This window comes from Lissotriton vulgaris, unplaced genomic scaffold (genome assembly GCF_964263255.1).
Source record: "Lissotriton vulgaris unplaced genomic scaffold, aLisVul1.2 SCAFFOLD_3316, whole genome shotgun sequence".
Classification (NCBI taxonomy): Eukaryota; Metazoa; Chordata; class Amphibia; order Caudata; family Salamandridae; genus Lissotriton; species Lissotriton vulgaris.
Window position 1 is genome coordinate 145,834 of NW_028250703.1, and position 26,643 is coordinate 172,476.

At 45.8% G+C, this 26,643-nt stretch overlaps 1 protein-coding gene across 3 annotated transcripts in view; it reads right to left on the reverse strand.

Moving 5' to 3' along the window:
• LOC147663158 (C-type lectin domain family 2 member B-like) overlaps window positions 1-26,404 on the reverse strand; it is a 144,712-nt gene extending 118,308 nt beyond the window's left edge. For 2 of the 3 annotated variants that reach the window (XR_015305419.1, XM_086950625.1), the window contains exon 1: window positions 26,166-26,404. Coding sequence is in view for 1 of the 3 variants with exons in the window: in XM_086950625.1 (XP_086806751.1) it covers window positions 26,166-26,265 (100 nt within the window). In the remaining 2 variants the exon portion in view is untranslated. Of the gene's footprint in view, window positions 1-26,145 lie in introns of all 3 variants that reach the window. The other variant, XM_086950626.1, reaches the window with a different exon arrangement.
• Between the last annotated feature and the right edge of the window lie 239 nt (window positions 26,405-26,643).

Consider the following 26,643-nt stretch of genomic DNA (forward strand, 5'->3'; position numbering starts at 1 on the left):
CGACCCCCGCCCCACGTATGGAGCTCTCCCTTCATTGTTTACCTCCTCTCTTTCATCACTTCTCCCTTACCCTCCCTCTATTTCCTCCACCTCCTCCACCTCTGGCCAAGTTGGACCCCCCGCCCCACGTATGGAGCTCTCCCTTCATTGTTTACCTCCTCTCTTTCATCACTTCTCCCTTACTCTCCCTCTATTTCATGCTAGAGGCTTCATGCGAGCCTCAGCTGGTGAAACTCTGCTTCTGTGCCACCCCTGACCTCTGCGTGGGGCTCTTTGCATGTGTGTGGGGCTCTTTGCGTGTGTGTGGGGCTCTTTGCGTGTGTGTGGGGCTCTTTGCGTGTGTGTGGGGCTCTTTGCGTTTGTGTGTGGGGCTCTTTGCGTGTGTGTGGGGCTCTTTGCGTGTGTGTGTGTGTGGGGGGGGGCTCTTGCGTGTGTGTGAGGGCTCTTGCGTATGTGTGTGGGGGGCTCTTGCGTGTGTGTGTTTGTGTGGGGGGCTCTTGCGGGTGTGTGTTTGTGTGGGGGGCTCTTGCGTGTGTGTGTGGGGGGCTCTGGTGTGTGAGGGGGGCTCTTGTGTGGTGTGTGTGGGGGCTCTTGTGTGTGTGTGTGTGGGGGGCTCTTGTGTGGGTGTGTGTGTGCAAATGCAATACGTCTTGCATTTGCGACAGAGTAAGCTATTGGCATTGTAAATGAGAATGCCATTTATTTATCTGTTTTCAAAACCAACACATAAATAAAAAGTTTGTCATTTACAATGCCAATAGCTCAAACTTTTCCGAAGGCGAAACCGTTGCATTGTAAATGCTTGTTTCTGATGTGGTTAGTCCTACATCACCTATAATATTAATAGCTAATGAGTATTTTCATTGTAAACAAATAGTTCCTAATACAAACAAGCATTTGCAACGCAATAGGTCTCGCATTTGCGAGGGTTTTAGCTGTGGGCATTGTAAATGACAATGGCTTTTATTTATTTGTTTTAAAACAGATAAATTAAAGTCATAGTCATTACAATGCTAATAGCTCAAACTCTATCAAATGCGAGACCTATTGCATAGCAAATGCTTGTTTCCTTAATATGAATCGCCAACCAACCCCACAAACGCATGCACCTACGAAAAACCACAGAAACCTACACAACTAATAACTTCCACATCAGTGCATACACCACACAACAAACCAACACCTGTGACGCAGGAAGTCAAACAAAATGCACACAATCTCACTCTCAGTCAAAATGCAATCTCAAGTCAAAACGCAACATGAAAACAAGCACATAACCTTCCCATAGGCGCCACACGCAATGGATCCCACACAGAAACAAACGCACAGAATGGCAGACCTCTGCATACGTAGACTTTAGCATTGCATGCTTTTAAACGACGATGATGCAATGCAACCAATTACCCAAAATGCCGGGCCTGTTCCGTCTACTTATACAATACAGAAATCGAGGCACGCACTTAATTGTGTGCACTGCACAGAGAAGGGACGAGTGGGGAGGAAGTTACATTGTTGCCAAAGTATTAACTACTTGTAGGAGGCAGAATTAACGCCATTGGAGTGAAATAAGATGTGCATCTTCAGAACTGTCAGTTTAAAATACAAAAATAAATCGGATCAAGAATCTGGGAGCGCATGATCGGACAATCAAGGAAACATCACACAAGACGGGGAGAAAAGCCAGGTGAAACCAAGCCATCTGCCCCCCCCCTGTACATATGGGGACCTCGATCTGCGCTACGTCTGTGTCTCTTATTGAGCTGTGCACTGATCCGTTTTAGCCATCCTTGCCTTCTAAGCCCCCCTACAGAGCATCATTAATCCACGGAGAAGAAGAAAAGAGCATTCAAATGCCGAAGACAGCTAAGAAGCAACTCTGTGTACTCAGCGCGTGAGGTGGGAGATTCAGTGAACTGTGAGCGGCCGTCATTACATAAAAGAGTATAACGGGCACTTGTTAAACAGGTCGCTCTGTACACCAGAAAGCAGTGGGGGCGGGGAGTATTGAGTCCGGGACTGAGTTTGGCGGCCAGGATGCGCACGCATGTTAATAGTTACAGAGGCAGGCTACAGCTGATAAACAGATGGCACACTGCAGGCAATTAAAAGAAGTGCAAGCAGAGGGGACTAAAACTGTAGTTAGGCACCGCTGAATCGAGACTACACGGAAGGTAGCAAATGACCAACAGCCAACAGAAAGGGAGATAACAACAGCAATACCGCAAGTAAGCTAATAGCAAGTGGAAAAACAGATTACATGAAGTTTAAGCCAACATACAGATTACTTTAGGTCTTGCTGAGGTTCGAGGTCGATGGACTAGAGAGACTGGAACAAAGACGTCATTTCACCAATGTGTCAGGGTGAGGCTAAAAGAGACATTATGCACCCTCTGTCCCCTGATGACATCATTGTGTTGATATCTTGCCCCTCCTAATGCTACCTAGGAGTTATGATAGAAGGGGAGGAACATAAACTACAACAAGCATTTACAATGCAATGGTCTCGGCATTCTTAAAGTAAGAGCTATTGGCATTGCTCATGACATTTTTATTTATGTCTTTTGTTTTTAAAACATAAATAAATGGCATTGTAATTTACAATGCCAATAGCTTAATCGCTCGCAAATGCGATACCTATTGCATTTGCACCCACACAGAGCCACACACACAAAGCCACCCACACACACATACATACAGAGCCACCCACACAGAGCCACCCACACACACAGAGCCACCCACACACACACAGAGCCACCCACACACACACAGAGCCACCCACCCACACACAGAGCCACCCACCCACACACAGAGCGACCCACACACAGAGCCACCCACACACAGAGCCACCCACACACAGAGCCACCCACACACCGAGCCACACACACCGAGCCACACACACCGAGCCACACACACCGAGCCACACACACCGAGCCACACACACCGAGCCACACGCACCGAGACACACACACCGAGCCACACATACCGAGCCACATACACACACAGAGCCACACACACAGAGCCACACACACAGAGCCACACACACACAGAGCCACACACACACAGAGCTCCACACACACACACAGTGCCACACACACACAGAGCCCCACACACACACACAGAGCCACACACAGACACACACACAGAGACACACACAGGGAACGGAGGCCTGAAAAAATGCTCACAACGAGGGAACAGGGGGCAGGAAAGCAAGCACAACCAAGGGGCATGAGAGCAAGCACAAACAGGGGGCAGGAGCCACCCACACACAGAGCCACCCACACACAGAGCCACCCACACACAGAGCCACCCACACACAGAGCCACCCACACACCGAGCCACACACACCGAGCCACACACACCGAGCCACACACACCGAGCCACACGCACCGAGCCACACGCACCGAGACACACACACCGAGCCACACACACCGAGCCACACACACCGAGCCACATACACACACAGAGCCACACACACAGAGCCACACACACAGAGCCACACACACAGAGCCACACACACACAGAGCCACACACACACAGAGCCCCACACACACACAGAGCCACACACACACACACAGAGCCACACACACACAGACACACACACAGAGACACACACAGGGAACGGAGGCCTGAAAAAATGCTCACAACGAGGGAACAGGGGGCAGGAAAGCAAGCACAACCAAGGGGCATGAGAGCAAGCACAAACAGGGGGCAGGAGAGCAAGCACAGCCAGGGGGCAGGAGAGCAAGCACAACGAACGAGGAGGCAGGAGAGCAAGCACAAAGAACGAGGGGGCAGGAGAGCAAGCACAAAAAACGAGGGGGCAGGAGAGCAAGCACAAAGAACGAGGGGGCAGGAAACCTAGAACAACGAGGGGGCAAACGCCAGAAAAACAATCACAACGAGGGAAAAGAGGCAAGAAAACTGACACAATCAGGGAACAGAGGCAAGAAAAGCTAGCACTCACCGGAGGACTCGGCAGCTTCTCTACTTCTTCCGGCGGCGGTCCAGCAGAAATGGCTCCCGAAAAAGCCCCGACATTTTAGGACTGGGGGGCGTGTTTTTCATTCTCTCCTCTTCCCCTTGGCTGGAATGTAAAATTCCAGCCAATTGGAAGAGGAGAGAAAGAAAATAGAAAGAACGTAAAAAACACACCCCCAAATCTGGGCTTGAACGGAGTGACGTCCCTCTCCTCCATTGGCTGGCCTCAGTTTAGGAAGCCAGCCAATGGAGAAGAGGGGCGGGTTCAAGCCCCCATACTGTAAAACAAAATGTCTCACAAGCGAGACTGCGCAAGCGCAGCCTACGCAGGCCGAGACCTAAAAAAGGTCAGTCCATGATCTAGTGCACTCACATCAGAAAATTGTTACTCTAAATTGCTGATTTAATCGTGCCTGCAAAGTGAACATGGCTCCCTTCAATCGTTATTAACTCGCCTTAGTGAAAACGTACTTATCCTGCTCCCTTCATAGACCTGAACAGATATCTGGTCCTCTTAGGACTAGACTACAGCAATATTACTGAGCATACAACAGTTTCAGAGATACAGACTCAAGTGTCCAGCATATACATTAACTGAATTAACATATACACTCAACCACTACCTTGATGTTGAACAATTGTACAACCTGCACAAGACCTTATAGGGGTATTCAGAGATCCTATGGGTTTACAGTGCTCCAATTATTGTGAATGTTAACTGGCAGGTGTATACCACACAATCTGCTGCTATAGTGGCATCTCTGTGCCCTTTGCTAGGCTACAGAGAGACTTTGAAAATATTTTGACTGTAGACGAGCAACTACTCTGGTTTTGTGGACACTGTCAATCTCAAAAATCACAAATGCTCATTAGAGCAAAGGAAGGAAATGTACATCTCTCTCCTAATTTTCAAAATAAATACTTATATAACTTAGAGAAAGGCACTCACTATATTCCATAGAATTCCCTTACAAAAGTGTCTAAATGTTGATACTGTAATCACAGATGAGAAAGCCTCAGGAACCTGAGCTCTAATTTTGCATAAACTAAGTTGTCAAAATCTGGCTGCATGGTAAAGTTCCAGATTAACATGAATATGAAAATGTCTTTCCAAATACAGAAGGCAACAATGACCCGGCAACTGATCCAGAGGTCAGAGATATGACAATCATTAAAGAGTGGCTAGGAAATCGACAACAATCTCTAAATGTTGGACTAAAAACAAAATGGCTGTATTAATTCATACTTAAAATTATACCATTTAGACAAGGCTACAAAACACCAGCGAGTTGTATTTGGTAAAAAAAATACTGTTTCACATTGACAAACGTTTAAAAAAGGCACCATAGTGTGTTTTGGACCATACATGGGTGAAAAACAGCAGATTGTAAACATACATCTGGATCCTGCACAACAGAGTGAAAATGTATCCCATAAGCAAACTCTATTTCTCCCATTAACAATGACCGACAAAAAAGCTGCTCATTTCATTGCTGCTCATGTCCCTGCAGTTAAGAGGATGATGGGAACGAGGTTTAGGAGAACCCCCAATTTAGCTAAACAATAAGGGCTGCATGTCACGAAGGGGTTGACTATAATAGCTGATTTAAAAATGATTCGAAGTCACAGCAATATAAATTTGACTTGATATGACAAGAACCTTCTTAATATTCTCCAATACGAATTGTGCAACTGCCCTCAGGTACAGAAAAGAAATATGCATTTTAGGAAGCGATGCAATTGCTACTCCTGCAGCACAAAAAATAAAAATATAACTTCCATAGATTGTGTTTTATTATCATTTTATCCTACATTGCAATTGAAGTACATGCTCAAACAAGACACCTCAGCAGTATTTTGAAGCAGAAACCAATCTAGTCAATTTCTGTATATTCTGTAGTTTTTCTAATCCGCTCTCCCTGTGGTTGAGCAAAATCGAATTGCCTCTCACATTTTCAGACAGCTCTGTGAAGGTGATAATAGAGCTGCTCCCTGCTGTCATGAGGCAGAAAATGGCATATGGGGCTAGAAAGAAATAATACAAGCATTTGCAATGCAATAGGTGTCGCATTTACGCTACTTTGAGCTATTGGTATTGTAAATGACAATGCCCTTTATTTATGTTTTTAAAACCAAAATATAAATAAAAGGCATTGTCATTTAAAATGCCAATAGCTCAAACTTGCGTAAATGTGAAAATAATTGCATTGCAGATGCTTGTGATCTGGTGGTTTCCAGACAGACTATCGGTGCCTGCCACGAAATGCCTCTGTGAACTGGCACTGCTAAGCGATATATTGTTCCCTCAAATGACGTGCTCTTGCTAACCTTTAGGGAGAGGGGTGAGGATCAGAATCAGAAGCACACACCCAGGAGCAGTCAAAAGAACAAGGGCCCTGGTACTTACTGTTTTAAAAAAGTAAGTTGAATGTGCTTTTCTAGGGGATGTAGAGTTTAGCGGGCAGCGGTGTAAGGAATGGGACAGACATACTTGGACCTCGAGGGTGAAAGGTCACGCATGGACGGGTCTGTGGGAGAGCTGTAGCAAATGTTGGCTATTAGCCCAAACCTGCCTAGCTAGAATGTAAGGTTGGTGGCCAGCAATTGTGTGTTAACGGGGAAGGGTGTGTCATAATTTACACTGTCACACTAAAAAGTACATAACAAGAGGTACACATCTATAGGAACATGTGCTGTGTCGAAGTCATGCAGGAGGCTGTAGCAGATGCATCCTTCATCCTAACTATCCGAAGAGCAGCAGACAATGTACTATGGTCCTTATAGAACGTATCATAAAAATACAGTGTTCTAAGAAAAAAATCAATGAGAGTTCAGGTAGGTGGTGATGCATTGGGTGCACGTATCAGGATGATGAATATTATTATCTTGTAACACCTCTACTTCAATAATAGACACCAATGTGCTATTAAACCACTTCTGTATGGCTGCACATTTTAGGATCATGGAGGTGACGCATCTTGTGTACAGACAGTAAAAGGTTTGAGAATAAATAAAAACAAATCTAAAATAAAACCATAAATGAAAATGAAAAGGTATGCACTAAAATATTTTAACTGTGCTGCCGGTACCTGGGCTTTGTACCCAAATAATACAATCAACACATATCTGCAAGCCTTGAAACCTCTCCACTTCCTCCTAATGCCCCCCCCCAAACAAAAAAAAACAGGGTAAAAGTCTGTAGGAGCTACATTGGATGCAACAAAAGAAAATAACACCCGAAAATAATAAATAGCGCCCAGCAGTTCATGGATGCATATAACGTCCCGGCCTCTTTGAGAAACAACCCACGTCAACATTTCGATTCTACCCGGGCTGGCCCACGCTACGAAAAGGAATCGATCGCAGGCTCCTGAAGATGTCCTTACAATGCTGTTTAAAATGTTTGAGACCTGAGAAGAAGTCACCAAGAGAAAAGGCGTGCACCTTTTATTGTAACCTTTTGCACAAGTCTATTGAAAACTCAGTTGAAGTGAACAGACAACAGAAGCACACACACAGAGCAGAAACGAATAAGATATATGTGGTTCCTGTAATATTTTAGTAGCAGTGCAGCCGGCTTACAATGGAGAAACAAAGAAAGTCATTATGACAGCATGCCGACAGGCGTCCCTCATAGAGCTGAAATAATGTAATACCAGCACTGTTCCACGAGTCATCTACACCGGTAATTGTCAAGAAAATCGTTTCTTACACATGCATCCCATGTACAACTTTCTCCCCATCTTGCAAACATCTAGATGTGCTTACCCCTCCTTCCCAGCCAATACAAAATGCAGGCGATACTAATCGCAATATGTATGGCGTTACACATAGTTCTGCCAACATGGCACGTTGCCCGCTATAGACGCTTTTATCGTTAGCATTATGATTACGATGGGATCTGCCAAGTTAATAACAGGTAAATGTCCTTATAGTGAAAGGTCAAAAAAGTGCACATAAAACTGACTCCTCCCTACAGCTTGTCCCGTGCCCTAATTCCCCTTCTCTATACGCAGCCAGTTTGAAGGAACACGCTGAAGGTCTTGTGCAGCACCAGTTTACATTTGTGAGCCATCAACATATTTGGCTGGATTCTGGAACTTGTGATTTTCCTTAATTATCCACGTACACACTCTCCCTTCTCTTACATTACTATACAGACCTTCATGAACGCATCTTTGTCAAAACACAAACTCTCTGGCGCCAGGGGAAGGCCCAGGTTCTTCTTCTCCATGGCTTGTGAAGGCTCCGCACTGACAGCTGTTTAGGTACAGAATAAGAACTTCCGACAACTGAAGCGCTGGAAAGAGAGGACCATACACATGACAACAACGATCCTGGTGATGTCACACGCACAGAACAGGGAACGTCGAACGCGAACCACACCAGGACGCCTCCCTCTACTGTGCAAGGGTTAATTATAACATACCAGTCATTAATGGAGAGGGTGAGACTTCAGCTAACCCTTTATGTTCGGAGGGGGGAGTGAAACACTTACATAGACTGTAGTGTGTTTCACAGACTTGCTGTGGAGTCTCTAAACTTTTCTTTCAAAGTGGCTAACTCCAGGCTTTTACCTTTGAAGACTTATTTTCATCTCCTAAAACCAGACGGGGTGCAGGTCAAATAACATCAGCTTGGAAAGTGCTATTTTAAGAGTGTGACGTGGATTTAGACCGATTATTTCATGTAAGATCTGAGGCAGATGTGGTATTGTAAGATCTCTGACTGCTGTAATTGCCTGTTTTTTTACTATAAATGTAATGCTGATGGAAGGAAGAGGGGATGCCGGTGCGTGCCTGCCTATCTTTTAGGGAAGGCCCGGGGTTACTAGAAGCAGTTTATTGAGTATGATGGTGACCACACATGAGAAAGTGAAAGTGTGAAAACAAACAGTTTCCTCGTGGACTTGGAAACAAATTTCTGCCCCGTTGCGCACCAGCAGCGATGTTGGACAAGGAAAACTCAGCAAGTCAGGGGCTAGGGGCCTGGGCGGGTAGGGCCATGACCGTTTACATATTTGTTGTCTTAAACCCGGCGGGCCCTATTTCGAGATTGAACCGCTAATCATATAGCTTATGGAGGCACCGAAGGCGAGCTGCCTCCCACCATGCCGGTGATCTTACTTACAATCGGACCGCCACGCTAACAAAGAATAAACAGCGTTGGTTTTGGCACAGCATATTTATCAATATATTGAAATAGTTAGCTTAGCTACTAGTACAGTAAGTCAGTTGTTTTCTACTTAGCGTCTTACCGTTAATCGTGGTGGGCCGGCCGGAGGGAACACACTCTGGCTGCACTGCCTTTGCTCAGCCTCGGTTTAATAACGGATTAGTTCAATTAGGCAGGGTCTGGTGCTGCTTGCTACCAGACAGTCACAGACTCACAGTAGTACTGTACTACTGGCTGATCGATGCGGCGATGCCTGCACATGCTGCCCAAGTTCGTCATCGGTCGGATCGGGCTGACTTCAACGACGTTGACTAGGACGACTCGCCGATCGTATTGGATCACGGCGCATGCGCAAGCACTGTGCTTTAAAGGGACAGCACGACGGATGAGCTGCGCTCGCTAAATTATAGGTTTCTAAATAAAAGAGCACTATCCGTCCGCGCTTGCGCTGTCATTCTAGGCATGCTTCTGGTCATCAGCTGACCACGCTCCACACGTCAATGGTTGTGCTTTTTGGTCAGGTTGGTGCAACTGCGGAAATGCTAATGTAACACGCTGAGGATCGCCGGGCGCGAAACAGCACAGTGGGAGCGCACGCCGCTGTGAGCGTGCACATCGTATCGCCGGAGAAGACACGCCGACCTCCGAGTCTGCCTGCTGCCTACACTGACCCGCTGCCGAGGAAGAGGGACACGCGGAAAGAGCCAGGTGAGTGGGGGGGCAGAGAGGGAGGGTGTGTGTGTGTGTGCCTGTGTGTGTGTGTGTGTGTGAACAGCGTACTGCGTGTGGCCATCTCTTGTCTGAATGCTGGTTTGCCTGCGGGACAGGAGATGTGCACGCGGGCGTGCCTGTACGTGCTTGTCCAAAGACCAGAATCGCCGTGCGTGCACTGCTCTGTGTCCCTTGAGAGCGAACTCGGCGACAATAGGTCTGATGCCGAGACCTAAAAAGCAACAAGAAATTACTCTGGCTTTTATACACTAATTCATACAATCACAGGTGTACACAAATAAAGTGTGTGGGTTAGCACATGAAATCAACACGAGTTGGATTGGTGAAAGCCAGCTACCTAGTGAGTGATCAACCTAAACCTGCAGCACCACAGGTCACCACAGGGTGATCCATTAGTAAGCTGCCCAAATTTGAAGTGTAACATGCCATAATTACGTGTCCTGAGTGACCCCAGAAGCCTGCCTTAACAAAGGTTGTTACTAGGTGTGCCGTATTAGTGATCAACATAAACCTGCAGTATCACAGTACCAATTACTATGCAAATCCAGCTGAGATCAGACAGCATCTCAAAATGACAAAGAAGTTCCCATCATACATGAAACACAAGCAAGGTACCCCCACTATGAATTTTTATTTAGAATTTTAAAAGTCATAGAAAATATAGTAGTGTGGCTCTTTAAAAAAAAAAAAGAAAATTGTGACTATTTAAAGTTTTTTTAAAATGAAAATAAAATATTTTGGCATATGTTTGCTACATTCAAATAATTCTGTTATTGTCTAAATGCATTAAAAATAAAAATGCCCAGTTGTTTGTATATATTACAATTAAGGGGGGACCAAGAGCACATTGAGGTCTAGCAAACATGATCCAAACGGATACTCATTATCTGACTGGTATGCAGTTCCTGTGGGGAAAGGGGCGGATAGTATGTAAAAGAAGTCCTAACAAGTTAGGTTGTTCATGGAAGCATTGGAGTGGTTCCTTTTTGGGATTAGAGCCCTCACACACTCATGTCATGCTTCATTATAGGGCCTTTGCTCCTCGTCGAGCTGGCACTGCAATGCTCGATGGGTACCCTCTAGGGGGCTCTTTGTTGAAGATCTTTTTTCCAAAAACCGTATGTGAAGTGCGTGTGTGGGGCTCTTTTTGTAGATGTTTATAGGAAGTGTGAATGGAAATAGTGAGGTTAAGTGACTATAAAAGATCAAGTAGGACTCAAGACTAAAGCCGGCCGAAGTCATGATCTCTGATGGTTTGTTTAATGTGGGGTCGACATGTTTCTTGCCTTATCTTGTCAATAACTGATCTATGGCAATTCCTCAGGACCAAAAGAGAAGGATGATTGATAAAAGCATCTACACAGTGCTGGGACCTAGAAATGTAGTTGCCCTGTTCCAAGCAGCAAGATAAAAAATGTTTAATTGCCGTAAATCCTGGTTAGGCTTTCCAGTTTATCGCCTAATGAGGATGACCCGTGGGGTAGGACACTTTGTGAATTTCACACGAACGATCACGCTGCAGTTCAGCGTGTCTCTCCAGACACCATCGAGGAAAAACACACAAAACCCGAACAGGGTCATACTCATTAGGCGCTAAACTGGAAAGTCTAAACTGGGTTTACGGTAATTAATTTTTTTTTATCTTGCTGCTCGGACCATAGCAACTACATTTCTGGGTCCCAGCACTGTATCGATGTATTTATCAATCATCCTCGCCTAACTATGATGACTCGTGTGGTAGTTTGCTGCAGTAATCCGCATGATTGACCGCGCTCCAGTTCAGCGTGCCTCTCCAGACACCATCGAGGAAAAGCACACACAACCCAAACTGGGTCGTCCTCGTTCGGAGCTAAACTGGAAAGCCTAACCTGGGTTAACGGTGATTTAACATTTTTATCTTGCTGCCTGGACCACTGCAACTACATTTCTGGGTCCTAGCACTGTGTAGATGTGCTTATCAATCATCCTTTATATTTGGTTCTGAAGAATTGCCATAGATCGGTTAATGACCAGATAAGGCAAGAAACATGTCGACCTCACATTAAACAATCCACCAGAGATCATTACTTCCACCGGTGGTATCAATCAATTCCGCAGGTCCTCCCACACTCCCATCCTCGGCCCTTATGGGATGTCGCACTGGAATTTTCCAGACCCTGCTGGTACACCAGCGGTCCGGATTGGCAGACAGGAATCCCCGGTCAGATTTGATTCCATGACCCTATAGGCGCCGGGAAGCATCCAAGACACCGACATATGACCCCTGAGCCTGTTGAGATGATCCTTGAGGGAGCTGGACCCATACAGCGCGGAATGGCAGGTACAATAGAATCCTGTACATATCCCCTCAGGCTTACTAGTTCCCCCTCCCCTAATATCCTGTACCAACTTTTCCATATCCCCTCCCACCCCACATAAATGTAGTATTGTTTTCTGTCCGTAGGAGCTAGCTATCAATCTTCTGTGGTTACGCCAACCGCTGTGGCTCAGTGGTAGCGTCCAGGTGAATGCAACCTACTTTTATGTATGTATTCATCTACCTTGTTCATATGTTTGAATACTCAATCAATCATTCAATCAATCAATCAGGGGTTGGTAGAGCATGCTACTCACCCGCGAGGATCTCAAGGCGCTGGGGGGCGGGGGGTGCAGCTCCAGATCAATAAAGAATTACAACACTAAATGACGTTCTATTAAATGTTACATGTCAATATTTTCAACTACTGCAGATAGCATGGATTCTTAGGAATCATAATGTTACTAGCCAGTCGCAAAAAGCAAGATTAGAACCTCAAGAGTAATAACTTAGCCAATAACCAAATGTAATCATAGCTCATGAACACCACCCATGCATTCATTGTGGCAAACATGTTTAAATTCTCTCATTTTTCCAACCACTCTTACCCCAAGGACAAAGTTACTCAGATGAAGAGGCAAGGTTTTTTTTTGTTTGTACTAAACAAGAAAACGAAAATTGTTGTTTTGAATAATACCCTGCATACTCAAAAAAATTTTTTTTAACAGAGTTAAATATTGATCATGGGCCCGATTCACAGAACTAACTTATGACAAAATCCTAAACTTACTACTTTTGGTATTCACAGAAGTTAGGATTTTGTCTAAAGTTTGTCTTAAGACAAACATAAGACAGACTTAAAACAGACTTAAGTTAGGATTTTGTCTTAAGTCTGTCTTAAGTTTTACTTCAGTGGAGACGTTTCATTTAATTTTTTCTTCAACTGAAGTAAACTTCATGCAACTGCTACAGGGGAAATCGAGTTTATTCACAAACAACCACATACATGAAAGCCTTTTCTGGAGAGCTTAGTAGGTGATAGGTTATCACTGACCCTTCCTGCACTGCGGGTGCTAACCATTGAGGTTGGCTCCTATGTTTAAATTGTTTTATGTGTTTGTCCTTTCAAATAATACATCTTAAGAAAACTTTTTTGCAATGTTATGAATATTTCTTCATTTATTTGCATTTCACACATTTATATACATTATTTTGCTTTTCACATAAAAATATTCTTATTCTCCTTTAACAATCAACACAAAATTACATTTTCACAAAATGATTTGTTTTATACTGTTGTGAATCCCAATTCATTTCGAGATCTTTAGATCTCTTCTTCAGGGGAACTGTAATGTGAAATAAATACATGTCAAGTTCATCAAACAAACAAATAGGATCGATACAGGATTAAAAAATAATAATTCATATCAATTTCATGACAGTCATAGTTAATCAGAATTTAGTAGAAATAGGATGTACACCAGATAAACTGAGTGAGGGTGTAACTGACATCTGTAGCATGGTGTCACGCTAAAATTGATACCACTAGCACTTAGGCTAACCATTTGAGATGATAAATTTACAGTAAATAGCGAATTTAGAAAACATTTTGCTTACCAGCAGCAAAAGACAGTAATGCTTTCAATACTAGATGGGGTCCTACGGCCCCTCTGATGTTAGTAGCGCAGAGCTGAAAACAAGAAACATCATCATAACCTCTATTCAAAGTACCAAAATGGATAACATTAGTTGCTCAAGGCAACCTTCAGCAATATTGAGCACATGAAACTATGCGATGAAAAGTACGACAAAATATCAGCCAGATTCCACAGGATTCCTATAACGAGAGTACAAGGCAAAAGCTGCTACACTGCGTATTGATTCTAACATGCACTGAACAAGTGTAAAACAGTCAAAATGCCAACAATACCTTATGTTCTGAGCGCTAGTATGAGCTGATAGTAGCCAAAAATACAACTACACCGTATCCTGAAATAAACCGAAACAAGCTGTAAATAAATACGTCTACCGGGCTACAAATCTTGATAAACTACGGATAACTCAAAGTTGAGTTATTTACCTGTTCGGCTTGAACAAAGATAATCTCTCTAATTCTTCGGTACTCGGGACCAATGCTTTTCAAATTTCAATATAATAAACACTTTATGGATAAATGGCATGCTATCCTCAACAAAGGTTCACTTGATTTAATACTACTATTAGTAGAGGAAGTGGCTAAAATCATTAAAGATCTAGAAGAAGAACTTGAATTGCTCACAAATGAATTATCTCGACAAATCCAATCAGAAGAATGGAATACTATTTTGAAGGATTTGAAAGACAAACTAGATACATATGGAAAAGACACTCAGGACCGGAAGTTGCGGAAATTCAAACGCGATACTATAGATTACAAATTAAACGAGGTTTACACCTGGGCAGAGGTGTATGCACAGCGTAAACCGCCTCCAAGACCTGTAACATCATCACAGGAAAGCATAGTATCAGACCAAGAATTAACTATCACGACAGCCGCCAACAAGCGGCACACCACCTGTGACTGGAGACAGTAATCCACCACAAGCTTCAGGGAGCCAAGATATTGCTCAGCAGAGCTTTTTAGAGAAGGGCCCAGTAGCAGGCAAACCGCCAGAAACGGCAGGAACTCAAAACAAGACGCGGCAAAGGAACCTCTAAGTTCAAATCTACGAAGCAAAGCGAAACCCTAGTGATAAATATCTCGAGCAAGGATCTAAACAAACAACAACTTCAAGTCCTCCAGAAAGGGACCAGCTTCGTACCTACATTTTCAAGTAATTATCTTATCACTGAAGTGAGTGTGTTCCAATTCATGCGATCACTACGCCCGAGACATTTTTTCAACAACATATTACCCACATTGTCAGAACCTCCCTCAACCATCACTAGTGAATACAAAGAATTCAAACCACCTAGCACATTCATGCCACCGGCATCACATAAACTGCTAGACACCTTTGATCGCAACAACACTCTGTTATTTACCAGCTTTCACCCCAAAGCCTTGTTACGCAATCTACCTTTTTCACAATTCATGAGGGTCAAACGTATCTCATCTACCGAGCAAGCTGTCTTCAAGAAATACAATCACAAAAATACAGATTCATAGAACGGGGATACCCACAACAAGTCATACAACAAGCAGAAGCAAGAGTCCAAGCAATTCCAAGGAGCAACCTGTTACAACCAAAAAACAAACCTAAACAAGAACGTATGGTATTTGTTTCTAAATTTTCAACTCAATCATCACTAATCAAAAATATCATCAACAAACGCTGAGAATTACTTGAGACTGAGGAAGACTTCAAAGGATTATTTGAAGACAAACCGTTATTTGCATACAATCGCAGCAAGAATTTTAAAGAGATGGTAACTAAACCAATTACAGTTGACATGAACACAACTCAATCAGGAATGAAAAAATGCGCTAATTGCGTTCATTGTAACAACGTGATAGTAGGTAAAACCATTCAAAATCCACAAACGGGAAAAACTATCAAGATACGCAACAATGCAGACTGTAACTCTACTCATGTAGTGTACAGTATAAAATGCCCATGTGGAAAGTTATACATAGGGAAAACAGACAGAAAAATCAAAACACGAATATCGGAACATAAGAGTCGAATTCGCAATCTATCCACTACTTCAAGTTTGGCAACACATTGGAATGAAATGAAACACACAATACCTCAATTAAGATTTCAAGTGATAGAAGTGATTGACCAGAAGACAGATCGAGACAACATTAAATGGCTATCGCAAAGAAAAATTTGGTGGATCAAACACATGGAAACCATGATTCCCAAAGGTCTTAACGACAAAATAGACATGGTGTGTTACCTGTAACTAGCTAGGATTTATAAATAACAACACACTGACCATTATGAGATACCTTATCTTGAGGATATCACACAGTTAACTAGTTTTAAATATCACAGTTAACTTCCACTATACCACCACATGATCATAGAGTATAGCGACATTTAACTTAAACACTACTTTGACTACCAAGCGGATATGTTAAACTGTATTTGTAAAGTAGTTCTATTTCATGGAAAATTGTTATATGAATAATTCAAGCCATTTTTGATTCAGCACCAAGTGGTTGGAAAATATGTAATGAAGATGTAAATACTTTGTCTTGTGGGTATCTGTTGATGCATATTCTAAGTAATTTTAGATAGAGTACACATTAGCCGGTCTTATGATTCTTTAATATTTACTGCCATCGACAACCATCACTGTCTCTCCTCTTCTTGTTATTGGATGAAGGATACTACCAAGGGATAACATCTTAGGTGTTTTGTCCACCTCTTAGGAAGTGTCTATAATAACTTATTTTTCCTTCACACCCAGATATGACTTTATTTTTTCCTTGACTATTATCAGTGAAATCAATCTATCATTCTGTTCACCGACATTGTATGTTGACTTAAATAGAGAAGAAAGAACTATTTATATTGGGTCTCAGTAAGGTTCACGAGCCGCGTTTAAACTAGTCAACCATGGCCGCATTTTTAAACTTTCTTGCAGAACTTCTATTCGTGTAAAAATGGCCGATACGAGATCGTGTGTCTCACGCCGGTCCTCTTTCTACTTTTATCAACTCCTTAAACACATCCGGTTTGAGAGTATCGGCGTCCCGAGTACCGAAGAATTAGCGAGATTATCTTTGTTCAAGCCGAACAGGTAAATAACTCAACTTTGAGTTATCCGTAGTTTATCAAGATTTTTAGCCCGGTAGACGTTTTTATTTACAGCTTGTTTTGGTTTATTTCAGGATACGGTGTCGTCGTATTTTTGGCTGCTATCAGCTCATACTAGCGCTCAGAACATAAGGTATTGTTGGCATTTTGACTGTTTTACACTCGTTCAGTGCATGTTAGAATCAATACGCAGTGTAGCAGTGTTAGAAGGGGCAGCCCCAGAGGTCAGGTTATGTCTGCCCGACTGCTCCGTGACCCACCTCTCCTGCCAATACTGCAGAGCCTTGACGAGAGGTCCCCACTCGGGAGGACTTTGAGTAATGAATCGTACACACTGAGATCACACCACACTTACGAACGGACACCACACTACGTTTTCAGTAACACGTTCTTTATGAACAGGAAAAGGAATCAGCACTCTTATTTACAGGCGATCGAGGGATCGTAAAGTCTCATAGATTCGGGTAACAGGGAAGCGGGACAGTCTTAGTTGTTTGGTCAGTACGATGCGTACCCTGCGCACAGTTCTCAATCCTTGAGCCGGGGGGATACGGGAGATGATAGTCGTACGGGATGTCCTACTCGCTTCAGGTCAACTCAATTTGTGTTGGTAGCGTCGATGGTCTAGCCAGACCAGAGTACTCCTCGAGCCGCGACGAAGTCAGCAGGGCTCGATCCGGTGGTTAGCTCTTGAGGAGCCGCGACCACGTCAGCAGGGCTCGGGATGTTCGATGAAGATCTTTAAGGTTCAAGATCGAGCCGCGACGAAGTCAGCAGAGCTCCGATGTTCCGGTTCCGTAGATACGAGGAAGAGCCACAACAGCGTCAGCAGGGCTCGAAGAGTTCCAATGTTCAGTTTTCCCCAAGGGTCAGCCGCGATAAGATCAGCAGGGCTTTCTTGTCCAGGATACAACTGCCCGCTAGTTCTTGGGCGGGCCTTGATATAGTCCAGTGGCCCTTTGATGTCCGGACCCTCGCAGGCGGAGGTCTTAGGGGCTGGTCGTTGGTGAGGTCCGGCGGTTGGCCATTTGATCTCTTTGAGGATGCGTCCGGGAATTCCCAGATGCCCAGCAGGGTTTGGAGCCAGCACTCAGGGAGGCCAGAGGTGCGATCGAAACCGGCTAATAGGGGGTGACCCGAGGTGTGACAGAAACCAGTCTCTCAGGGGAGGCCGGAGGTGCAATCAAAACTCCCTGACTTATCTCACTCGGGTAGCCCTCATCCTCCCAGCGGGGGCTGGCGTGTCTGGAGCCTGAGTGTGGCTGGGGGTCTGCTAGGCCCAGGGAGTCAGGGATCTCAGGAAGGGAAAATGGCTGTCGGTGGGCCTATGGGGCCATGTGGGTCTGGCGCGCAGGGCCGGGGAGGAGTACGGGGGTATGCCGGGGCTGGTCGTCGGCGTTTGGGCTGACATGGACAGGACGACCGGGGATTTCTGGGCACGGGGCTAAGCTAACGGGGCGCTGAGAAACGGGGGGAACCACGCCACGAGGCCAGATCCAACAAGTAGCTTTTGCTTTGTACTCCCGTTATAAGAATCCTGTTGAATCTGGCTGATATTTTGTCGTACTTTTCATCGCATAGTTTCATGTGCTCAATATTGCTGAAAGTTGCCTTGAGCAACTAATGTTATCCGTTTTGGTACTTTGAATAGTGGTTATGATGATGTTTCTTGTTTTCAGCTCTGCGCTACTAACATCAGTAGGACCCCATCTAGGACCCCATCTAGTATTGAAAGCATTACTGTCTTTTGCTGCTGGAAAGCAATTTTTTTTCTAAATTCGCTATTTACTGTGAATTTATCATCTTAAATGGTTAGCCTAAGTACTAGTGGTATCAATTTTAGCGTGCCACCATGCTACAGATGTCAGTTACACCCTCACTCAGTTTATCTGGTGTACATCCTATTTCTACTTTCTGAATTCTGATTAACTATGACTGTCATGAAATTGATATGAATTATTATTTTTTAATCCTGTATCGATCCTATTTGTTTGTTTGATGAACTAAACATGTATTTTTTTCACAGTACAGTTCCCCTGAAGAAGAGATCTAAAGATCTCGAAATGCATTGGTATTAACAACAGTATGAAACAAATCATTTTGTGAAAATGTAATTTTGTATAGAAATGTGTGCAATGCAAAAAAAAAAAGATTCATAACATTGCAAAAAAGTTTTCTTAAGATGTATTATTTGAAAGGACAAACACATAAAACAATTTAAACATAGTAGCCAACCTCAATGGTTAGCACCTGCAGTGCAGGAAGGGTCAGTGATAACCTATCACCTACTAAGCACTTTTGATCTACAGGAGGTTAGCGCCCTACTCCCGACCTAGCACGCCCAGTTAGAAAAGATTTAAAACTGTTGAAACCAGGGATTACTTAAGAAGAACCGAGTGCGCAGTACAACCCACAATTTATAGTTTTCTGGAGAGCTGCCACCATAGGTGAACGCAGGATTGCAATCACTAATCAAAATCCTGGGCACCATGTTAACAATCACTGAGCAACCTGGCAGCTCACATTATATCTTTTCTTCTCTCTTTACACAATAAACAATAAACCATGGAAAACTAATATGTCTTTGTTAGAACAGATTCAAAAATGCTTTATTAACCTTCCTGCTTTCTCAAATTTGCTTGCAAATGCACCATTTGCCCACTATTTTCTTTCAAAATGTTCACCCCCTGAGGTGGTTTGGGCTCGCTCGCTATGCTCGATCGCATTACCGTGTCCCTAGTTGAAGATTCTCTAAAAGTTGTGTCACCAACATGAAAAGTTTGGAAAGCTGTTATCTAAGGTCTTCGCGTGGGTGCATGAGACATTGCGCCCAACATGAGAATCATGTCAGAGGTAAGAAGGCATGTTGTGATGCCAAACAGGACATATTTTAGTGGTACCACATTTGAGCTGGTGACCTCAAAAATGCCTGTGTGCAAAACCATGTTGTATTATGGGGTAGCTAGCACTTATAGTGGTTTCCAATGGGGAACACAACTATAGGAACATTTAGGCTTGCACTTATATGTCATCACCCTAAGTATAATGCACCCTGCCTCCTGGGCTCGGGAGGCCTGTCTTAGGGATGTCTGATATATTAAAAGCACTGTATGTGACTGGCCACACATGGTGAGGGCGCAGTTGAGTTTGAGTGGTTTGCACTGCTCTAGCAGTCTGCAATGGCAGGCCTGCTGTAAGCAGTTTGTGTGAGTCATCCAGGGTGGCACAAGCCTGTGCCGCAGCCCTGGAGACCTCTTTACCACCAACACCCTGTGTACCCCTGGTATAATACATAATAGTGACTTTTAATAGGGTAAAGACCTTGCAAATTTGGGAATACCAAAGTGTACATTACAGGTTTGGGACAGAGCAGTGGGACTGGGGTCTGCGCAACAGAATCCAGTGCACTATCAGAGTCATAACCATCAGCAATTGGGTAATTGGAGAAAAAAAGTGAGGGTGACCATACAGAAAGAGGTCCTTTCCTTTCCTACACATGCAAGTTACAATTATTCACTTCACCGCCATCCTCTTAGAGAGCGAGGCAGCGCTTGTTGTGGCGGGTCATCCCTTGGCGACAGCGGGTCATCGAGTGAGATCTGGCGCAGGTATTGCGAAATAACTCACAACCTTGGAGAAGCCTGTCTGGACCAGCTGCTGCGACACACCTTGGCGAAGTGGTTTACTTTCTCGCTGCGGGAGCACGTCTTCCCTCTCGCTTCCCACACAGCCGTCACCGAGTGGTCCTCTCCACAGTAGCCACATGATCCTCCGGCCGTCGTCCTTGGTGCCTGGCGAGCCGTGTTCGGGCGCCTTTGAATTGCCTCCACCCTTTCCTCTTTGACGGACGCATATCTGGATGCGTTTGGCACCGCAACAGGCTTGTGCAGAGCAACCTCCATTTCGCCAGCCCGGACGTCCGACAATTTGTGAGACCAGGCCAAGATGAGGATCTTGTCCAGCGAGATCCCCGGCTGTTGAAGGATCAGCTTCCACAGCAATTTGGAGAGGGACCCCTGGATGACTTGGCCGCGTATTTCCTCCCTCTGATCTGTGAAGTCGCACGTGCCAGCCAGCCTGCGCAGGTAGAACATGTCCACGGACTCAGTGTCCGACTGCAATGCCTGTCTAAACTTACACCGCTCGAAGTCAAGGTTAAGTTTAGGGTCAAAATGCCGTTAAGCGCGGCGACCGCCGCCTCGTAGTCGTCATCATCACCTGTGTTGGGGAGTGTTTCAAAAAGATCGTAGATCTCTGAGCCTCCGTAATAGATGAGCAGCAACCTTTTCACTGTGCCATCAGTCTCTCTGATGCCCTTGAAATAGTGATTCAGCCGTCCGACCCATGCTTTTCACCGTGGGGCCGCTGTGGCGGGGTCTGCTGTTTCGCTGAAGTGCGGCAGTGGGGCGACAGCCATGTGACTGTGTCCTGGGGTGGTGCGTTGGCACCCCTGTCAGGATTTCCCCCTACGGCGTGCTGGCCGGCAACGCCTTCTTGAGCCTGTTTGCTCATGGCGCCTGAATGTTCATGCATGTGTGCGGTGGTGCAACTATGGCGCTAGGGACCGGTGAATAAGCCTGAGTGCCGGTACGTGGCCACGTGTGGCTGACTGGTCTTCTGGCCCTTTTCACCTCAGCGAGGTGGCTCTGTTCCCCCTGCGTATGTCCTTGTTCGCGTGTGGGAACACACGGGTGATGCGTGGCCTCTGTGGTAGGTGGTGGGACTAGCTGGCATTGCTGGCATTCTCCCTTAGTCATGTAGACAACAAGACAACATGCAGGACTGCTGTGGATCCTTGGTGCCTGTTGGCCTGGACGTATTCCTGGGCCTGCACAGCGACCTTGGGGCTTCGGCTGGCCTAAGCGCTAGCAGATGAAGAGAGAGAGCAGAGGCCCCGTGGGAGACACCCATGCCTGATGTTTCCGTGTCTTGGAGCAGTTGGCCTGCAGTACCGCGACGCGCCACAGCGGGGAAAACCCTTCCAGGGTATGCCACTCACCGCTGACGTTTTCAGCTGCGGCGCACACCGCCGGCTTGAGCACGCTCCCGCTGCTCTGGGGAGGCGTGCAGATGGGTGCAGGGCGCAGCGGCGGAGATCGTGGTGCTGATCCACATGTGGGACTCAGTAGCAACAGCAGTGTAGGGCAGATGACACGAACCCAGGCCGCAGACGGCGTCGCACATGGGTGCAGGCCGAAATCCCCTCTGAACATAAGAACGGGGCTCCGCAAGGCCCCTGCCGGGCTGGAGGCGGTGCGTGCGTTGGATGCGACTTACTGGCCGGGAGACCCCGAGCGATCTCCTGACATTTATTTCTCCCGTCGGGTCGAGACCGCCCAGAGGGTTTATGGATGTGTGTGTGTGTTACATTGTAGTGTAGAGCCTGGGTGGCTCTCTACAAAAGAGTAACATGATGGAGTCCTGTCAAGTATCACGCATCTCAGGTGTGATCACTCACACATTTCAGTGCGGTGTTCCGCATCACCGCACTGAAATGAATTGTTACGCATTTTGCTGCTCACGCCACCGGTGGCACCTGTGCAGGGCTCCTGCTGCTCCGAGTCCTGTTTGAGAGCGTGCTGCAGCTAGTGCCAGCAGCTACTCTAGTTCATTATAATCATGCATATTCTAATCGCTGCTCTCAGCTCGTGGGTTGAGTGAGAGCGCGGCTACAATGTAACATTAAACAATCCTCGGTGCTGGCTCCAGGCTGGCGCTGTAATTTCCTGCCTGCCTCGCCGAGGCTTAAGTTTGACAGACACACACTGTTAGCAATTAATTACGGGGGCGGCCGGGCCGCCCACTCAGCATGATTCTGAGAAGGCAGCCAGGTTTACTCAAAGGGCGCCAAAGTGATTTGATTGGCTATAATCCAGATGTGACGCTTACTTGCCGTCATGTCCGGAGGAAGTATTATTATTATTATTATTTAGAATTTTATATAGCGCGTAGTTACCCTCAGGCCTCCCAGCGCATGTCCAGGCAGCAACCAACAAACCACAGAGCCAGATCAAACACATTAAATAGGGAAAAGATGTGTCTTCAGAAGCTTCCGAAAACGAAGAGTACAGGTCTCTAAACGCATTCTCAACGGAAGCGCATTCCAGAGAGTGGCTGTGTGAACCGAAAATCTTCTGCCACCAGTACGGGCCTTATGAACTCTAGGAACCTGGAGCACATGTTTCTGGTCAGAGCGTAGGGCTCTGTTCGCTTTATAGGGCACCACTAACTTCCTTAGGATAGGGGGTCCCTTCCCCTAGAGGATTTTGTGTGCTGTGCAGAGAGCTTTAAACGTAACCCTCTCCCGCACTGGGAGCCAGTGCAATGTTTTCAAGGCGGGTTTAGCGGACTGCCTCCTTGGCACATTCGTCAGCATCCTAGCCGCAGCGGTTTGAACCTGCTGAAGCTTGCTGAATGTAGCTTCAGGAGCGCCAAGGAATATAGCATTACAGTAATCGAGCCTTGAAATGATCAGCCCCTGAATGAGTAGCTTCCTCGATGTCAAAGGGAGGAGAGGCAAAACTTTACGGGCTGAACGGAGGAGCCGGAAACAGATCCCTGCCGTTTTCTTAGCCTGGGTCTTGAAGGTAAAGTCTTGCTCCATCCAGACCCCCAAGCTCTTGATCTCCTGCTTAGGGCTGGGGAGCTCGCCCAGGCAACTGGGCCAGATGGTCGAGGGGAGTGAGGGAGTCTTGTCCCCTAACAACATTATTTCGGTCTTAGAACTGTTTAATTTGAGCGCCGATTCGCACATCCAAGTGTGTACATTGGTCAAGCATAGGCGCAGCGAATCCGGATTCTTCACCAATTGGGACAATGCAACCATCAGCTGAGTATCATCAGCATAGCTGACAATTTTTATCCCAAATGGGGCAACCACATCCTCCAGGGGGGCCATATAAACGTTAAACAATGTGGGGCTTAACGAAGAGCCCTGTGGCACACCACACTGGAGGGGGATAGATGTTGACCGTTCGCTGCCTTCCCAGACCTGATAGGTACGGCCACACAAAAATGACCGGAGCCACTGCAACGCCACTCCTGCAACCCCCACATTGGACAGCCGTTGGATCAACACTTGATGGTTTACAGTGTCAAAGGCAGCACTGAGGTCCAGGAGGATCACTGCCACTGACCCTCCTGAATCCAAAATGCTCCTGGCTTCCTCAATGACTGCCAATAGGGCGGTGTCTGTGCCCTGCCCTGGCTGAAAACCCGTTTGTGACTCTCGTAACAGACCATTGGATTCCAGAAAGTCTGACAGTCGGTGATTAACCAGTCTTTCTGCGATCTTACCAAGACCCGGCAGCAGAGAGATGGGCCTGAAGTTTGCCAAATCTGATGAGTCCAGATTAGGTTTCTTCAGGAGAGCCTTTACCACTGCTCTTTTCCAGCTCAGCGGCACCACATCCTGGGCAAGAGATGTATTAATCAGGTTCGTAACCGGGGCCGCAACAGCAGATGTCACCTGTTTCAGAAACCTCATTGGGGCCGGATCCCCAGGAGAACCACTCTTCAGAGATCCTAGCTCCTTTATGACTTCTGCAACAGGAATTGGACCAAAAGTGTCCAATAGGGCACAATCTCCTCCTATCTGACTGCCCGTGTCTGCGCTCTGCGCGACTTGAGGCACTGTAGTGTAAGTAAGCACACTGGCAGAACGGCGGCCCACTCAAATTGAGCGGGAGTCCTCGCCGTCGCTGGAGTGCTGCACTATGTTCGTGCGCAGCTGAGGTGAGCGCCGGCCGCAATAAATAAACCCGCGTTGGCGGCATGAGAGACCCCGGCGGGGACTCAGTCAGTGACCCCCATGACTCGGAGTCAGAGTGGAGCACGTTAAGTACTAGTAGAATGTAGAACAGCACAGATCGAAATAGCCAAGGACAGACTTCCTATTGCTGTGGCTGGCAGCTGCACACCTCAGTTCCTGATGACAACGTTTCAGGCTGCCTTGGCAATGGCAGTGCTGCCCCTGCGTGTCTCACTGTAAATTAAATGCCGATCCAGCGAGCAGACCAGACGATCCACCGGCTGCTGAGGGAACCACACTGACCGTGCTGGTTGACACTGGAGTGGTTTCTCAGCAGCCCTGAGAACACACCACCATTGCACTTCCCTTCTGCGCAGAGCTGCGCTGAGCCCCAGAAGCATGACCAACTGCCGTGTTTTCCGCTAGAGTCATTTCGACCTTGAGGCGGCCTGTTACTGAATTGCTCGCCAGCCTCGTAAAGTAAGTGAGTTCCTAATAATATTTCTCTGCTCAATAACATTCTCTATTAAACTAATAGTGTGGTCATTATGATCGTCTTCAGCGGCCTGCTACCATGTTTCAAGCAGGAATGTGCCAGGCAGTGAGTGATGTGTGACACTGATCCATGCAGCCATGCCTGAAGATGTAAAGAGATTTTTCAGAGCCTTTGTGTAGGTTTGTTAAAAACCTCACATCTTGGCAAGAACTACAAATTATTTCCACTTTTTTATTTCTGTTAGAAAGTTATGACTTTTACGACAAATTAAACTGCACATTTACTCATTTACCATTAGTGCCCCTATATGTTTCCCTCGTCTTCATTGCTTTATTTTTGCTCATAACAAAGTGTCACTTATAGTCGTTAAAAGGTCAATCATAATTTCAATGAAATTATGAAAATATCACACATGGCAATCTGAAACCTTGGCAGCTATGAACATGGAATTACCGAAAGCAGCATAATTAAAATTACTCACAGGCCTATTGTGCACGTGTGCCAATTCCTGACCTGAATAGCTGCACACACATTCAACAGCAGGCGTTACGCCCCACTGAGAGAGCTCACTACTATTGAAATGAACACAAGTACATGACAACTCCCGAACTCCCCTGGCAGTATGAATCTATCCCTGAAAGCGCCTCGCAATAGATGCATGTGAGAAAGCAGTGCCCTTACGTTTGTATCAATTTAAACATTTCGAAAAAAAACACTTGTCAGCGATACCAAATTTACACGTTTTTTCCGAACAGTAACTTTCCAATTCTACCGTTCATCCAAATGAGGGCGCAAGCGGCCAACAAATCGCAGAACGAAGTATACAACCAGCGGCGAGAAAGCATTTAGTAGACGATAACACTCGAAAACATTTTACATATAGAAGTACATTTCCACATGTAACGATCAAAATGCACTATTAACGAGCAAAGAGCGCCAGACCCCTCGTGGGTGCGCGCAGCTGCAGCACCGTGTGTTTCTTCTCCTTACCTGTTCTTGCACCGCACTGCTCGTACTGATAAGGTCCGTCCGGGCCTCTCGTCTCCCGCTCTTTCACAGCCGTCTTCGGCCCACAACACGCAATTTTCATCTTGCTGATAATAAAGGGCAGTCTGAATGGTCAGATTTCCGTGCAGCTTTTTTTTATTTTTGTATTTTTGCGACTGCTTGGCGCCGCCGTGCGCTCTCCTCCGAGCCTGGACCTGCAGTGACTCGCACACACAGAGGACAGAGGAGTGGCAGCCGGGGGAGGGCGGGAGCAGTGAGTCGGTGCTTTCAGTTTCGTGTTCCTGTAAGCCGATTATTTATTTATTTATTTATTTATTTATGCATTTTTATATAGCGCGGACTTTACCCGAAGGCGTCAGAGCGCTTCACATTAGGAACAGAAATGAAACATAATGAGAAACATTACAAAAGAGCAGATTACAAGAACATACGTTACTTACATAAGGTAATAGTGACGGTT